Source organism: Bicyclus anynana, chromosome 8 (assembly GCF_947172395.1).
Source record: "Bicyclus anynana chromosome 8, ilBicAnyn1.1, whole genome shotgun sequence".
NCBI classification, from domain to species: Eukaryota; Metazoa; Arthropoda; class Insecta; order Lepidoptera; family Nymphalidae; genus Bicyclus; species Bicyclus anynana.
Genome location: NC_069090.1, coordinates 9,309,778 through 9,326,974, shown reverse-complemented (window position 1 = coordinate 9,326,974; position 17,197 = coordinate 9,309,778). Strand labels below are relative to the sequence as shown.

Sequence of the window (17,197 nt, the reverse complement as noted above, 5' to 3'; positions counted from 1 at the left end):
GAACACCTTAAAAACAGAATAACTCTTCAGAAGACATGCTAAACAAAATTCCGCCCAGTGTCCATCAGCCTGAGGAGTAGGCATTAAGCTTCATTTTTTTTTAATTCTTTACAAGTTAACCCTTGACTGCAATCTAACCTAATGTTAAGTGATGATGAAATCTAAAATGGAAGCGGGCTAACTTGTTAGGAGGAGTATCACCGCATCGTACCGGCACGCTAAATCGCTTGGCGGTACGTTTTTGCCGGTAGGGTGGTAACTAGCTACGGCCAAAGCCTCCCACCAGCCTAACCTGGACCAATTAAGAAAGCTTCAGTCAGCCCAACGGGGGTCGAACCCAGGACTCCATCTTGTAAATCCACCGCACATACCACTGCCACGGAGGCCGTCAAAATTAATTGTAATTACATCAGCAAATGCCCTTTAGACCGGAACACAGCAATGCTGTTTGGACGGAATTATGCAAGGCGGTAGTACAGACAAACTCTGGCTCAAAAAGCTTTACTGCTTTTATTACTGACTAGCAGACACACCACGGTTTTACTCACGTAGTTCCACTTCCAGACAAAAATACAGGGATACAATATATTTTACGACACTCACAAATAACGTCTCTTTTTATCGGTAACGCAATTATTAAAATTGGTTCAGGACATCCAGAGATGTACCCATAAAATCTGATAAACAAACTTTACCTCTTTATAATATTATTATAGACTAGCTGACGCCGCGCGATTTTACCCGCGAGGTTCCTGTTCCCGTTGGAATACGGGGATATTATATAGCCTATAGCCTTAATGGGCCCATTTATCGAGGAAGGCTATATCAGAAAGAATTTTTCAAATCGGACCAGTAGTTCCTGAGATTATCGCGTTCAAACAAACAATCAAACAAACAAACAAAGTCTTCAGCTTTATAATATTAGTATAGACGCGTAAGAAGCGTGCATTTTGCGTACTAAAGATGCTAGCACAAATCGACTGTTGTAAACGCCGAAGGACTGTGAATAAAATGGGTGGGTCCGACGGGATTGAGTAACGCTACTGACATCATTCGCATTACCGACCCTAAACAACGCGTTCCGTAACTTTTTAAAAGACCAATGTATTTGCTCGAAAATGATTTTCTCTGTCTGAAAATTACATATTATTAATAAGTATGTAATTTTCAGACTCTAGGCACAAAATACTTATAATATTTATAAGAAAAGTTTCGTCATTATGGGTACAATGAAATAAGTAAGACGGCACGCCGCAACATTTAAATTTAAAAAAAACACTATTATATTTAAAAAGCCTCTGATTTTTTATTGTTATCAATAAAACTGTAGATACGTAAAATAAAATACATCTACGAAATAATGAAGAGTACCAAATGCCATAGAGTAATAATATCGTGGTCGTAAAAATGAAACGTCCTAATTACCTAATCAATATTATGTTCAATGTAGAAATAGTAAGTATCGCCGCGCCATACGAACTCCAGTTAAAAGGGCGTGAACATCGTAAAACCTACATGGAGTTGAGCCACAAATTATTCAACAGCCAGAAAAGATTAGGAGTAGGTATAAGTATTTAGAACAATTTGACGGTGACCTTGCCTCATCTAATAGCTCTTCACAAGATAAACATGATAAAAACCGCGAGTTTTTCATATAATCTTTGAATACTTGTATCATCTTCAGCGAAAGGTGAAAATAGATGAATCATACACATTTTCATTAACACCTTTTGCGCAATGTTTTTTTTCTATTGCTCATATTTTTAGTGATTTGGGGGAATAAGGAAAATATATTTTCTTCCACCTACCTGATACTATAAGCGCCTCGTTCGGGCCCACGGTGTGTATATTGCCCATTTCTTGATAAAAACTATCACTGCACTGTATAAAGAAACTACGTTCTACGCGCACGAATTTGAACTTTAAATTATATTCAATAAATAATTATTCAATTTTCAAAATAATTACAGCCAGACCTGGCTTTGACAGGAAAACAACAATAACCACAGATTAGTAGACTTAGAACAAAATATGTCTCTAAAAATGACAGATCCACAAGCACAGAGTAACTTGAACATAGGTGTTTGGTTTTCACTTTTCACTTGGACACACTTATTTTTTTTTTGTTTCAATGTGGCTTTGCATTATGTGGCTTCATGAAGCCACGCTTCAGTTCTCAGATCAATTACCATAGGATCTAACGTGTTTATACCTTATAAACTGCGTCAATAGAATCGATGTTTCATTGTGATAAATTACACATGTGTGTATTGCGAATTAAAATAGATGTTTTAGTGTAAGGATTTATATTTGTGCTGCTAAATATTTTCGATATGAAAAACGAAAAGCCTCTGAAAAAAGACAGACAATTTATTTTTATAGAGAATTTGAGCATTGAGAATTGTTGCATCTCCATATCTAAATCCTCTATTGACAGTTGCCAGTGACCTCTAATCTATATTTTTACATTCATTTTAATCTGTGTTTTATGTATTTTTCTTTATTCACTCTGTGGTCATTTCCATTGTCTATGGGAATTTGTGATTGTTTCATGTCCGTAAAACAATTTTTTCTAGTTTATCTCATAAATTTAAGCTAATGCATTTAATGTTTTGAGAGATCCTAATAAATAAAATCTACGTAAGTATTCATTTAATATATATGAAAATTTTGATCATACTGACGCGACTTCTTGGGAACAATTTGACACCATTGTTATGCAAAAACTTATTCACGCTGTTTACTGTTACCCTCTTTTCAAAGGAATATATTTTTTTTACAGGTTCAAGTCGTTGAAATACAAAAAATGTCTGACACGAGTGACTTGGATCGTCAAATTGAGCAGCTGAAAAGATGTGAAATTATAATGGAGGCTGAGGTTAAAGCCCTTTGTGCAAAAGCTCGTGAGATCCTCGTCGAGGAGAGCAATGTACAACGGGTCGACTCACCCGTCACGGTATTTGATTAGCCTTCTAAATATTTATAAATAAAAACATGTATAAAACTATATTATGACTGTGATGCTATATGATCTGTACTTGAAAAATCTCACATAGTATGTAGCAAGGATGCAGTAGGAATGTACTGTAAAATTCTCGTGTATCACGTCTTCCACAACTATGTAACATAGCTACATACTATGAATTGAAATAGCCATCAGTGATGTCGGATATTATCATTTACATCAGCAAAAATAATAGTTTCACCTTGGATTCATTTTTCTTCATTTGTTATAAAAACTCATAGACAATGCTGACACAGCCACTCTGAATCTGCCAACAATGCAAGTACTTATACTGATAATATAAATTTGTTATAGGTGTGTGGAGATATCCACGGGCAATTTTATGATCTGAAAGAGTTATTCAAAGTGGGTGGCGATGTACCTGAGACCAATTACTTATTCATGGGTGACTTCGTAGACAGAGGGTTTTATTCAGTTGAAACCTTCTTATTATTACTTGCTTTGAAGGTAAGATATCAATCACACTAATATTATAAAGGCGAAAGTTTGTGTGAAAATGTGTATGTTTGTTCCTCCTTTATGCTGCAGTAACTAAAGCAATTTGGCTGAAATTTGGAAATTTTACTCTGGATTAACACATATTCATCTCTGAAAAATCCATGGTTTCTATGGAATTTGTGAAAAACTGAATCCCACACAAACCAAGTCGCGGGCTTCCACTAGTAATAAATAATAATATATGATTTTGCAGTATTTATTAATTGCTGAAATTCATACAAAGTTACTACTGCAGCAAGTACTATGTGAAAACAGGTATCTTAAGCTACTTTAGTACAATCCTACCAAATTTGGCTTAGCAGAGAGAAAAACAGTAAGAGTGAAGCTGAGTGGTCACATATTGTCAACCCTTAAACCTATACCCAGGTCACAAGTCCCAAGATCTGCTCAAAGTTTTCTCCCTAAAATTTTCTCAGTCCAAAAGTTATAAATGTTGTATTTATGAATATGTTGTACTCTCTCTTCCTTTGATATAATAATATATATCATAGACAATGTCTCAATGTCTATCAGACAATGTGTTAAATTTAGGTAAGTGATCTCTCCATACATTCTTAAACACCTTCGCCTGACTAGAAGTGCAGTTTCTAGAGGACATTCCCTTGTCTTGAACTGCAGCTCTATATTTGAACAGAAATCCAAAGCTGCACTAGCAGAGGCAGACTACTACAAAATTTGGCTGGGCAGAAAGAACAACACAGCCAGTTAATATGTGTGTTAATGCATTATAGAGTAGCCTGAAACACCTAGGCTAGTGACTTGAAACTCTGGCCTAGGTTTTACAGCAGATAACAGATGTCTCGCAAGTTTTTTTCTGCCAGAGAGTAGATCCCACTTGTAAACTGTAAATCCATGGAACACCAAAAAATTTGTCTCTGTTTTAGGTTAGGTATCCAGACCGTATTACATTGATCAGAGGTAACCATGAATCAAGACAGATTACTCAAGTATATGGATTTTATGATGAGTGCTTGAGAAAATATGGATCTATTACAGTTTGGAGGTACTAATTCTTTAATGAACTAAATTTCTCATTTTTTTAATATATAAATGAGAAAGGTCATTCATCACGCAAACTGAGCCTACTTGAAATAAATTAATTTTGAATTTTGAATCTTGCTTTCAGGTTTGTACACTGCTTGATGTACAACGTTGAAATTTGGCAGGGAGGTAGTTTATAGTTAGTAGGTATAACAAAGAAATATGATTGGAAGAAGATATCCACTAAAAACAGATTTTGCGATAGGGCCGGATTAAAGAGGTCTAAGGGCGGCTAAGGGTTTCTGCATTTCCCAAAATTGCTGAGCTTTTCTTTCTTCTAAGAAATTAGATTGCTCGCTCGACCTTTGAAGAGCATGTTAAGCAGTGTGTCCTGGTCATTATCATTCATCTTTGTGTGCCATCCATGTCAACTCATTTGCAGAAGCCTGGGTGGATCCATTAAGAAGGGCTTGACCCCATATTGGGTCGTTGAAATAGGCTGAGAATGTTGATTATCCCAGATTTGCTATGCCTTGACATTTTATCATGTTTTGTATTCTAATATTTGATATTATTATATTTATAGGTATTGTACTGAAATATTTGACTATTTATCCCTATCGGCAATAATCGACGGGCGAATATTCTGTGTGCACGGAGGTCTCAGCCCTTCAATACAGACTCTGGATCAGATAAGGACCATTGACCGAAAACAAGAGGTACCACATGACGGACCCATGTGCGACTTGCTTTGGAGTGATCCTGAAGGTAAAAATTGAATTTTAAAAGGGTTTTTTTGGGCATTTTTAAATTTAAATGGAGTGATATAAAGAAAGACTTAAAATTAAAAGTTCATTGGTTAAGGGCTTAACAGTGTGGCAGTGACTGGAAAGTGAAACATTGCAGTTCATTGTTTGTTTTTAACATGCTTTATATTAGCTTCACTTGTAACTATGTATGTAAGAAAATCTTAGATTCCTAATTTGACCCACTTCCTGGTGTTTCATTAGGATGAAATTTTGCATACACTCTGAGTTCTGATGACAATACACGACTAGCTAAGAAACGTCATTACAAATCCAAGATGGCCGACTGGCAGTTTGAAATCCACCCCCATGATATGGGTATCAAATGAAAGGGTTTGCTGTCAGAAATACGACAAAATAGTCACGTGAAGTAAATCCAATATGGCGGACAGGTTATTTGAAATGTACCCCCATGATCTGGGTATCAAGTGCGTTTTTAGTTTTTTAAACTATAGCTGTTATTATCAGAATAGTCAGATGGGATGACAGAGAGTTTAGAGATTTAAACTCCACCACTATCGATCGTCATTCGTCGTTGACACATACTATGCCCATAGAACTTTTATAAAAAGGAAAATTGGTATTTAGATGTTGATGTTCTGTGCTTGTAGTAGAATAAATAGTTATTCTTATTCATTACATAAATAATTCTCTAGTTTGTATACATCGCTTTATTTTTCAAAAGTCGTGCCAGCCTATAAAATGTCTACTGTTAAGTTTGAAATAATGTATACATTTAAGGTTGCATTATTTAATTTGGTAAATTACTGTATTCTTGTAAATAAATAAATAAATTTAAAAATATGCCTATTGGACTATTTAAAAAAGGCAAATTGGTATTTGGTCGCAGACACGAAATTTAAACTCCACCACTATCGATCGTCATTCATCGTTGCCCATAGAACTTTTTAAAAAAAGGAAAATTAATATTTGGATGTTGATGTTCTGTGCTTGTGTTAGAAAAAATTGTTATTCTACGTAAGTATGCATATTGGACTATTAAAAAAGGTAAATTGGTATTTGTTCGCAGACACGCAGGGCTGGGGCGTGTCGCCGCGCGGCGCCGGCTACCTGTTCGGCTCGGACGTGGTGGCGCAGTTCAACGTGTCCAACGACATCGACATGATCTGCCGCGCGCACCAGCTCGTCATGGAGGGCTACAAGTGGCACTTCAACGAGACCGTGCTCACCGTGTGGTCAGCGCCCAACTATTGTTACAGGTACTAAACGTCTTCAATTAATGAAGAGCTCTTAATTCTCACAAGTAATGTTTTTTATAACACATTTGCTCGTAAAGTAGGTATCGCTTATTTCACCAATTTCAATATTGTAATGTATCTCATTACACACATGTGCCGTATTGTAATGTGAAATGCACATGTGCCATAATGTATTACATTACGGATGGTAAAAAACGTCTATAAACGAACTACTTTTTTAAATCTTGGCAAATAGATTTTATGTCAGAAAAGTGCTCAACATTTTATCAATAAAATTAACTTTGTGAGATAAAATATAATAAACATTTAATTCTTTAATTTTAATAATTTTGTCAATAAATGTCAACCATTTATCTGTATCAGAAACACAAAAATATTATTTTAATTTATTTATTTTAATTCTTTATTGCACAAAAAAAAATATACAAAAAATGAGAGAAAAAAAGTACAACAGAAAAGTAAGATGCGCAAAGGCGGTTTTATCGCTAAAAGCGATCTCCTCCAGACAACCTTGAATAAAATAATTTATTAGTTTTTGCCGGTTTCTGGTGAATTTGCCTTAAAAAAAAAACAAACGCTGGTGTGCGAACTTCGTTATCTGTGCAAAAATGACAAGCCTATCAAAATGTCATTTTGTGGAAAACAGGCAAACTCGTTTTCAGAAAGTGTGTTCAAAGTGTGTTTCCTCGCAAATGTGTTATAAAACGTCGTATGACTTGTGTGCGCTTTGATAATTACAGCCTTTGCTTTCTTACAATATCGCCTCAGCTGTAATTTTCAACTTATACACACTTATATCATAATGTACTATTTTCAACTAAATCGGTCAGATCACTCGCTTGTTTTTAAACGGTATTTTTGATAATAGAAGATGTTTAAAGTTGAAGGTAATTCTGTTAGGCAACTCTTGAGTTATTTTTGGGTGTTACTGTCCACCACACAATTCTCCCATAGTTGAGCGCTTTAACCTTTTTGTCTAACAAGGCCTTTATTTTGGCAAGATTATTTTATTTAATTGCATTCCATGGATTCACCAAAGTCAGGGTGAAAACCTCCAAGCAGAGCCCAGTGTGTCAACACTCCCTTTTTCTGTTTGTATTTCTCCCTGCCCAGCCAAATTTGGTATGATCCTACTAGAGCAGCTACTCATTACCTTTTTTTATTTTATTTTACATATTGATATAGCTGTAGTCCGATTTAGGCCAAGGTCTTTGAGCAGGATATAAAGAGATTTCGCTGTTATTCGTCAGACATCCACTTCTACGGCATAAATCACACATAATAACACCACATGGTCATATTTGTTAGATTATAATATTTATTCAGGCTTTCAAGATACAATGTCTGTCTTTTTTGAAATCAAGGACAGACACTTTTAATAATTTGTATTATTAACAGATGCGGCAACGTAGCAGCCATATTGGAACTGAACGAAAGTCTCCAACGTGAGTTCACAATATTCGAAGCGGCCCCACAGGAGTCGAGAGGCGTCCCCTCCAAAAAACCACAAGCCGACTACTTCTTATAATGTTACCTGTAATAGACAATTGCGATTGACTAGTAATACTGTTTTTTAATGTAGTGACAAAACAATTTTGATGTGAAAATGATTTTGATTGTGACGTAAAGACTGTGGTGTGTTATAATTTGTATTGTAAGTTATCGTTAAGAGCGTTTCTGTAAAAAAAATGTGCGACATACTTTTAGTGATGCGAAAAGTATTTTTTTTTTATTACTGGATTTACGCCTCAGGTTCTTGCCCTTTTGATCGTAATAATCTGTAACATAAACTAAATTTTTTGTAATTCTAAATTGTTTTGAAAACTACAATATTTTTTGTATGTTTTAAAATGGAGGTGATTAGTATCAATCTGAATCCAGAAGTTGTGATATTTTATAGTGATGGATCTGATAAAGTTGTCTATGATTTGGCCTAGGTTCCAAATTGGACCCCAAAATTCCAAAGACAGTTTCTACACTGCTTGTTGTTGGATTCAATTAAATTAAAAACTATACTTGGTTTTTCTAGTAGACTTACTCTGCATAGATAAGCGTAAATCCAGAACATTGTCACCTAATTAAAGCCTTTAAAACTACTTACCTAAAACCCAATTCATTAATTCAAATTGTTAAATTGATGTTGCGAATATAATATGTATTCTACATTGACCTCTTATAATAAAAGGACGCACAATCATGTAGAAAACTGGCCAATTTTGCTTACTGTTTTAAAATTATTGGTAAAGAAAATTATACCTAAAGGTCTTTAAATATGGTCCAATATTCAATAAAATCCCAAATTCAACCTTGATGATTGAGTTTAAGGTTGAATTTGCAAATGCTACTACTTGAAATGAGTGCCAAGAAGTTGTGTTTGGCACTCATTGAGTGCGGACGTTTTTTAGTCGCTGATTGTGCATCCACTTAGGATTCCAATAGGAGATCGATGGTATTTTATTTATTAATATTAAATGCTTAAACATAATGCTGGCCTATCTGTGTAAAGTTAATTTAAATTACTGAAAAAATTTCTTTCTTACCATCACTTATTAGTTCATTCAACAGCTTTGACAATTTTTCTCAATATATGATGAAATCATATGATAGATGACGTGCGGTATTTAGCTAAATAAATGTCAGTGGTATTCATTTGCAAATGTTTACAGATATTTATTATTTAGTTGTGTCGTGAATTTTTGATAAGCAACTTTCAAAAGCGGGTCTTTTTTCAGTGCGGCGTCACGCCTTTCAGTGCATATAACTAATCCAATGCAATCAAAGACCAATCGGGCGCAATTTTGTTGACGTTTTAAGATTGTAATTTAACGGTTTCACTTCCGATAGATTATAATATACCGAAAAATAACACGTTAAATTGTAATCAGTATTATCAGTTCACAATATAACGGCAGATTATAATATCACGAGTGAGATTATAAACTAACGTATTTCTCAAACTAACGGTGACAGATAAATAAAATCACTGAACCCTAACTATTCAAATGGCTGCACACCTGCTCAGTTTGTGAGTAGGTCGGTAGTTTTGCGTTTACTTACATTTCACTACATTGCTAATTCAGTGGCGTGCACTTCATGTATGCATTAACGCAAATCATACCCTGAGGACTTACTACGAACCTGTAGGTACTTGTAAGAAATTTTCCATTTAGTACAATCGGTACGCGCATAGAGCCTACCCTTGTTAAAAACCTTGTGCACCTTGTGGCCGGACTGGCTAGTTGTCTCGAATTGATCATTTCACTTTTGGCGTGCTAGTAATGTATCTAGCTCTTATCATTGACTCCACCCGCTGAAGCTTGACGTGACTTCACAAAAAAATGTCAATTTTGTGAAAATATTATAAATAATGGTCGCGACATATAAATTGATGTTGAGATAAATATGTGTTTTGAAATTGTTATAAAAGAACACTGCCATAATGATAAAATCATTGTACCTAATTCAATAGTTTTCACATCTATAAGGTCATCTAAGTATATTTGCAATGTTAAGCGTAAAATAAATTAAAAATAGTATAGTTCTCGCCTAACAAATCGAGTCGTCTCTAAAGTTGAAACAAGGCAATCTGCGCCCCGCTAAAATATGTTTTTGTACACAGCACAGCTATACGCCTCGTTTTCAGAGAGACAAATGTTTGTTAGACCTATATTTAAATAAGTTATTCCATATGTATGAAAAGCCTTAACCGTAAACTCGTTGCTAAGAGTGTTAAGCTTGTGAAAGTCTAAAACGCACCAACAAAATTGATTCATCAACAATAATATAAAAGTAAAAGCTCAAGCTTGACATTGTGATTTATTTGTCGAAAGTGATGTGTTATTAGGTATGCATTACTTAGATATGTTTTAGGGTCATTAACATAGGTGTAGCCAGGATTTTTATACAGGGATGGCTATATTTAAATTGAGTACCTATCTCACATCACTTTCTGTGTTTCTCAACGCCGCCTGCACTAAAGACGGGGCACTGGTTTCCCCTGCTTAAGTTTTCTGGTGTTGTCAGTATTAGACCTCAGATGACTGTCTGGTTTGCAATAAGTGTCTAAAAGGACAGATTCGTAATCACTTACTATTGACTACGCTAAATCGGAGCCGGTTTTTAATAGCCTGTAGAGGCATGCAGTGATGCCTGCTAATCTTAACTTTGGATGACCTCCATAGGTCTCTCCATAGGATAGGCTCCATAGGATAGTTGGTGATGGCTTGTTTTTAGGGACACAACCCTAAATAAAAGTCTACAACAAACTCCTAAAGACTAGTACCAGACATTTCATTTAGCATAGGCAGGCAAAAAGATTTTTGTTTGTGCAATTTCAATACTATTTTATGATATATTTTGAAAATGTCTTTCTATTCTATCAAGTATTATTATTGTCGATCCTCAGAGAACCTAATGAAAAGTCTTTCAAATAAGACCTTCATGGCATTTCTTTACTGGTTTAGTTGCCGACAAATTAATCTCTTAAATTAGTTACAACATTTTGTGCTTTCCTGTAAAATAATCATGCCTTTCGCTGTTTTCAAATTATTGTATTACTACACCTAGCTAGTGATTTATTTAGAGTACATGTAAATCAAACTATCTATATAATTTAAATGTGAATCCAAGAGCTCAGGTGGAATAAGATTAATTGATTTGACATGCGAATATCATATGCTGAACTATAGTTGATTTATGTAGGTGACGTTTGAAGTCTTTCATATTTAAAATACTGAAATAACGCTTGCAGCTCTTGCTGGAGTATGCGAATAACTTGAGTGTTTATGAATTTAAAATTAAAATATTTTATAAGGATGACATTACTTTTACTATTAAATCTCTTTTACTATAGAAGTAATGATAGCGTAAGGTACATTGTTAATATACCAAAAAGCAGCGAGATACATTGGGTTAGGATAGGTACATTGTAGTTGATCAAAATCCGTAACTTTTATTTATTATTTAAATCGTAATACAGAGGGTTCAACCCTTGATCTGTTTCCGTTTCAGTTCTCTCCTACATCTTTTTTTCTAAATATAATTGACGAAAACTGAATAAATTTTGATTTCAGTGAATCAATTTTGTATTAGTATTCCTATTCTAATAGGCCGTACAGACTACTTTAATATTTTAGTCGAGTCGAATTTTTGTGCGGTAAATCCAAAAATTGATCGTACTCGACTAAAATACTAAAGTAGTCCGAACTAGGCCTAAGGGTCAACTTACTCGTAAATTGACAATTACTATGTAATATGCACATTTTGTGTGGAATTAACTAATGAGATTATTTTGCACAATAATAAGACTTTATTATGTGCATCTAGTGTTGGTTGATCCTCAGATGTAACTTTGAAGAATTCTTTTTATTTGTTTCAATTACGTAGACTGCAAATTCAGTAGCACTATTAAGATTTATTGATTGACAAAGTATTGTATTCATTAATGTACAAGTTTCAAGTAATTGTTTTAAGCATTTGAATTTCAATAAATTGTTATCATACAATGTATGTTTGCTAAAAGATCCTAAAAACTTGTGTTAAATGCTCAATAGGTGCATTACTAAGGATTTCAAGAGAATAATCCTCTCGCAATGACTTTCTTCTGAGATTAACTGCACAAGCCTCTATTATTTGGTCTGAAACATAGGCAAAAGTTGAATAAATTGGGGGCCAATTATTTTTTATTTACTAGAATAAATTGTAGTGACACTAATGAATACATGACTTTTAAAGAAAAACGTACTTTTAGCTATAAAGGTACTGTATAATTTCTTAGTTATATAATTTTGTACTTATTTTCGTCTTATTACATACGAGTACATGTCATCAGTTTCCTTTCCCCTGTAATACAATAAGAATCTACTATTGATTTTTCAGTACTATTTGATTTTATATTTGTATAAAATTTTATGCATAAATGTAAAATTATTGGAATACGAATTTGCAGTTTTACTGGTTAGATGTTACAAATGCTTCATAATATGTCAATTTGTATTCTTTTTTTAAAATCAATAAAATTAATATACTATACAACAATTTATTATTTATTTACAACCATTATACTATCTATATAATATTTTAATGAGGTATTTTAATCTTGACTAAAATAATATTACAAACATCATAATAAAATTCTTATTAATTTATCAAGTGCATATAGAATTGGTCAAGTCAGTTAAAATGTCTCCACATTTTGTAGAAATTTTTAAATCAACAATATCATCAGCTCTTGTTGGTCCAATGTTTAAGACAGCTATTTGTTTATTTTCTTCTTTGGCTTGCAAAATTATTCTATAACTCGAATATACAGTCAAACTAGATCCTAGTACAAACACAGCATCACTGGCTGAAACTTGATTTCTCACTTTTTCCACTCTTTCTTTAGGTACATTATCACCAAAGAATATAATATCTGGTTTCAAGGGTCCTTCACATACTGGACATAATGGTGTTTTAAATTGCTCTACCTGGTCCTGGAAATAATAGAAAAAAAAAATTATTAGAAAATATATCATGTTAAATTAATGGTTATAAATAACTAGCGGATGTCTGCGACTACGTCCGCGTAAAAAGCAATGTAAACTTTCAACCCCTATTTTACCACTAGGTGTTGAATTTTAAAAATTCTTGAATCACATTACATATCATATTTTTTTTATGATTTATGAACAAATTTTTAAAACTGCAAATCTATAAATGAAGGACTTTTAACACAAACTTTCAATTTTACCCCTTGTATTTTTATTTTAGGGTCAAAAAGTACCCTATATTTAGCTGCAATGTCACATTTACCATTATACCATCATCTCGATCGGTTCAGCCGTTTAGTAGCGAAAAGTTAACAGACAGACAGACTTATTTATGCATTTATAATATTAGTATAGATAACTTAGTGTTTACCAAGTATCTCTTACCTTAGATAGCTCTACATCCCCATCAGGTCGTATCATATTGATACTAGCCTGCATACTAGGGTTCATCTTTAGCAATATTTCTTGTAGCTCAAACCTGTCTATTTCATAAGGACAATTGAGACATTTTACAACATATCCACTTCCATGAAGTTCAATTACATTTTCTGAACCTGCTCTATGATGAAGTCTGTCTACATTTTGTGTTACCACAGCAGTTACCTTTCCAATCTTGAAAAAAAATAAAGTTTAACAATCACATACTTATATACCTACAATACTTGTAATAAAATTTGTGCAATGAAAAATGAGTGCTTGAGGAAACAAAAGTAGCACAAACATGCCATTATGCTTAGAAACATAACTCATCACCACCATTAGCTTATTTTTTAATTTAACAGCTCACTGCAAGGCTAGGCACTTATAAAAAGAAGCTTAGACTAATATTCCCGTTCTCCTCCAATAAATTGGGAAAGACTATTATGAGTGTGTAAGACAATATTCCAGCGGGATGAGAATTTGATGATAAACAATCATAATAAGGATCTCCTTAAGATGTTTTCTAAGGCACAATAAACACACTGATGGTCATGGCACTAACAACCCATATTCTGAGCAGCTACCTAGGATTACTACAAGGCTCGTCCTCATGATGCACAAGCTAAACAGTGAAGAAGTTAGAATTATTAATTATGTGATATGTATCAAATAAATGTTACAATTGGCATACCTAACACAGTGTTACCTTTTCCAACTCTCTAATAGCATAATGTGTAGCATTTGGTTTTATGGAACTAAACCTTGGCCAGCCTACAAAATTCCTCGCCCAATACCTTTGCCTTACTTTTGGGTACTTTACAAATTCTTGGTATTGAATCGGCTTGTGATTACTGCGGGCGTATAAACCAACTTCTTCAGATCTGTAGTCAGGAATACCTAAAAAGTGACTGGATTTATTTTAAATGATAGACACTTCTTACTTTCATAGCTATTTCTAAAAGCTTTATAGTGATAGATGTACACTTTTTTACAAATTCATTCATCATCCATACCATTCACTGCCATCCACATTCAGCCACTTCTCATTACCTTAGTAAGGTCATCACTCATCAGACCATCAATAAAATTATTGACTTAGTATATGTTTAGCAGTTTAAAAGAAATTAAGTTAACTTTATATAATTGATGATAAGATAGATCATTCAAAAAATGCTCAAAATTAATTAGATTTTACCTGATTCAGTAGATATTCCAGCACCTGTTAATATAAGGTATTTATCGTGTTTTCGAAGAAAATCACGTAGTTTTTGAAAATCATCTTGACCTGGTGGTTTATAGGCAGGGACGAAAGCAATACGACGAAAGAAATAACTATTTTTTTGGACAGCAGAGAACATGATCTTGATGATGAATTCCAAGAAAATAGCTTGTTATCTACAACAATTGGTGATAATTTTATTGATTAGATCAGATCTATTTTAAAATTATTAGCCCTTTTTTAAGATCTTGATCAATATTCTAATTTTCTTAAATTTTTCCTTCTGTCTTCTTTCTGTTTCTGTATTTGTTTTGTTTGTAATTCAATTCACATTTCACAGCAGTGTTACCAACTCTCCAAAATATTTATCCCTAAAGTTGGTGTCAAAAACCCCTAAAATCGCCTTAATTATTGAGTTGTCCCCCTAAAAAATATAAATTCATAATAATTTAGATATAATATGCTGTCATATGTTTCAAAAGTCTATATTTAATACAGACAAAATACTACGTCTTTATCTGAAGATTCAGATTTTTTGAAATCATACATGTTGACAATGAATAAATTTACCAATTTTTTTTATTCGATGAAAATTGTCTCCAATTACCTCAGAGTGGTTGTAGAATAACGTATTATATGTCGTTATAAGTCGCTAGGCCAAGAAAGAAATATTAAAATAATCATCAATTTAAAAATATTAAAGAGTCAAAAAATCCCTGAAAATACCCCTAAAAATTTCAGACCCCTAAAAAAATCCCATTTCACTTATTTGCCCCCTAAATCTGGGGGGAAAACCCCTAAGTTGGGAACCCTGTTTCACAGATTAATATGTATGACAGACAACATTGAAAATGACATGACATCTCAGACCAATCATAGAAGGACCTGTATTGCACTCATAGTCACGAACAAAATTGTCTGTCATTTTCTGAGTAAAACGAAATTCACAAAATAGCTTCGATGTGCGAGTCTACCTCGTCCCTCTCAAAAAAAAATTACAAATAAGTTGGTGAATTTGAGTGCGGTACGTACTTGTATCGAATCATAAATCTATGGGTACATCTCCAAAGCTAATTCCTGCACGACGCTAATTTAATCTGTCAATGTACTTCTCTGTCTACGACCTAACCAAAGAATTTAGCGATTGAGGTCGTATTTCTCGGTTCTAAAAAATCTCTTTAATGTCAACTGTCAAAATCATTAAATCAATACTTATAAATATTTGAAGGTTATATTTTTATACAATTATTTTGCCTAGTAAAATCAATTTACTAATGTTTTCTTGTAATTTTTAAACCGAATAAAAGAAAAATATACTTGCTAATACGCTTGCTTACAAAATGACAATGTTTAAATTAAAGGCTGCATCCTTTGTTCTGATAGAAGATGACTGTAATAAAAACCCACTTCCACTTATATCAGAACTAGTAGAGAATTCTACGCGTTTGAAAATACTGTGCTATGAACAGCCAGTTTGCGTCTGGCAAAACATTTCTTCAGCTAATTCACTTCAATGCTATAAAGAATCCCAACTAGATGAATGGCTTAGTAGTTCATCTGATGAAAAGTGTACATATATCATAGACTCAGTGAATCAAATGATATTAGACAAAGGTTGGTGCAACTGTCTAAAATACATAAGAAAAGTGCTCCTAACACCTGGAATGGTCAAACTTATCGTAATTCTACATCAAGATTGCCTAACAAATTCGAAAATTCAGATACAGTTGAGTCATATAGCAAATGCTATTGTGTCATATGATAAAGTAAATCCACTTATGATTAGAACTAAAATCAAAAGAGGTGGTAAATTCTTCAAAAGCAAAGAAATTGTATCACTCGATACACTAAGTTCTAGTTTAAAACTAACACCTGTTGAGAAGGAAATTGTGAGCAATGATGAGCCAGAAAAAGTATTGCCCAACGAGTTGTCAACATTCAAGATAGAAGTGGACCAATTACAGCAATTGGAGAAGAACAAGCTTAAACTGCCGTACATGAGTAAAATTAATGAAGGAAAAGGCAAAGTTTATTATGAACCAGATGCTGTTGATGATTGGGATGATGAGGATCCTGATGATGACTTAGATATATGAAAATAAACTTTTAAACACAATATTATCTATTCTTTTGTTGAAGGTTTCCCACAGTCTATATATTGTTAACATGTAGTGTAATGTTGCCCCTAGGCATATATTGTCATACTGCCATGCTACAGATTTTGGCAACCTTACCTTACCTTATAAGCAGATAAACATCCACTGCTGGACATGGGCATCTTGCGTGGACCTCCAAGCACAACTGTCTCTAGTCACCAGCATCCAGCAGCTCCCTGCAACCCTCTTGATATCCTCGATCCACCTAATCCATCCATCAAAAGAATTGAAATCTCAAAAGAAAACCCTAATAATTATTTGTAATATTCTGAATCCTAATCCAGCTGGACATATATATTAAGAAAACTATAGAGATTACCCTCTGGACCAACAAAGCAGGTT

General features: G+C 33.7%; 4 protein-coding genes across 5 annotated transcripts in view; 2 read left to right on the top strand and 2 right to left on the bottom strand.

Moving 5' to 3' along the window:
- The window catches only part of LOC112055976 (flotillin-2), a 294,787-nt gene extending 292,770 nt beyond the window's left edge, over positions 1-2,017 (bottom strand). For both annotated transcript variants that reach the window (XM_052882901.1, XM_052882900.1), the window contains exon 1: positions 1,809-2,017. In XM_052882901.1, coding sequence (XP_052738861.1) covers positions 1,809-1,857 — 49 coding nt within the window. In that variant the 5' untranslated portion in view covers positions 1,858-2,017. The remainder of the gene's footprint in view (positions 1-1,808) is intronic.
- Positions 2,018-2,484: 467 nt separating this feature from the next.
- Positions 2,485-12,566, top strand: LOC112049943 (serine/threonine-protein phosphatase 4 catalytic subunit). The gene is made up of 7 exons (XM_052882907.1): positions 2,485-2,640; positions 2,783-2,956; positions 3,320-3,472; positions 4,408-4,526; positions 5,091-5,272; positions 6,341-6,530; positions 7,929-12,566. Exons 2-7 carry the CDS (start codon positions 2,807-2,809, stop codon positions 8,056-8,058), a joined length of 924 nt encoding a protein of 307 aa, XP_052738867.1. The 5' UTR covers positions 2,485-2,640; positions 2,783-2,806; the 3' UTR covers positions 8,059-12,566.
- LOC112049926 (NAD-dependent protein deacylase Sirt4) lies at positions 12,562-15,474 on the bottom strand. The gene is made up of 4 exons (XM_024087990.2): positions 14,676-15,474; positions 14,187-14,377; positions 13,445-13,672; positions 12,562-13,003 (listed from the first exon to the last, which is right to left on the bottom strand). Exons 1-4 carry the CDS (start codon positions 14,836-14,838, stop codon positions 12,677-12,679), a joined length of 909 nt encoding a protein of 302 aa, XP_023943758.2. The 5' UTR covers positions 14,839-15,474; the 3' UTR covers positions 12,562-12,676.
- Positions 15,475-15,884: 410 nt separating this feature from the next.
- On the top strand, positions 15,885-16,815 carry LOC112049920 (elongator complex protein 5). Its single transcript, XM_024087982.2, has one exon. It carries the CDS (start codon positions 16,040-16,042, stop codon positions 16,793-16,795), a length of 756 nt encoding a protein of 251 aa, XP_023943750.2. The 5' UTR covers positions 15,885-16,039; the 3' UTR covers positions 16,796-16,815.
- The last annotated feature ends 382 nt before the right edge of the window (positions 16,816-17,197 follow it).

What these genes read in the sequence shown, in the direction of transcription:
- LOC112049943 (XM_052882907.1), top strand. Translation starts at nt 2,807, where the DNA reads ATGTCTGACACGAGTGACTTGGATCGTCAAATTGAGCAGCTGAAAAGA. An exon ending in TATTATTACTTGCTTTGAAG is followed by an intron (nt 3,473 to 4,407) that starts GTAAGATATCAA and finishes TCTCTGTTTTAG; the next exon opens with GTTAGGTATCCAGACCGTAT. An exon ending in GCTTTGGAGTGATCCTGAAG is followed by an intron (nt 5,273 to 6,340) that starts GTAAAAATTGAA and finishes ATTTGTTCGCAG; the next exon opens with ACACGCAGGGCTGGGGCGTG.
- LOC112049926 (XM_024087990.2), bottom strand. Translation starts at nt 14,838, where the DNA reads ATGTTCTCTGCTGTCCAAAAAAATAGTTATTTCTTTCGTCGTATTGCT. An exon ending in CTATTAGAGAGTTGGAAAAG is followed by an intron (nt 13,673 to 14,186) that starts GTAACACTGTGT and finishes TTTTTTTTCAAG; the next exon opens with ATTGGAAAGGTAACTGCTGT. An exon ending in GGGATGTAGAGCTATCTAAG is followed by an intron (nt 13,004 to 13,444) that starts GTAAGAGATACT and finishes TATTATTTCCAG; the next exon opens with GACCAGGTAGAGCAATTTAA.
- LOC112049920 (XM_024087982.2), top strand. Translation starts at nt 16,040, where the DNA reads ATGACAATGTTTAAATTAAAGGCTGCATCCTTTGTTCTGATAGAAGAT.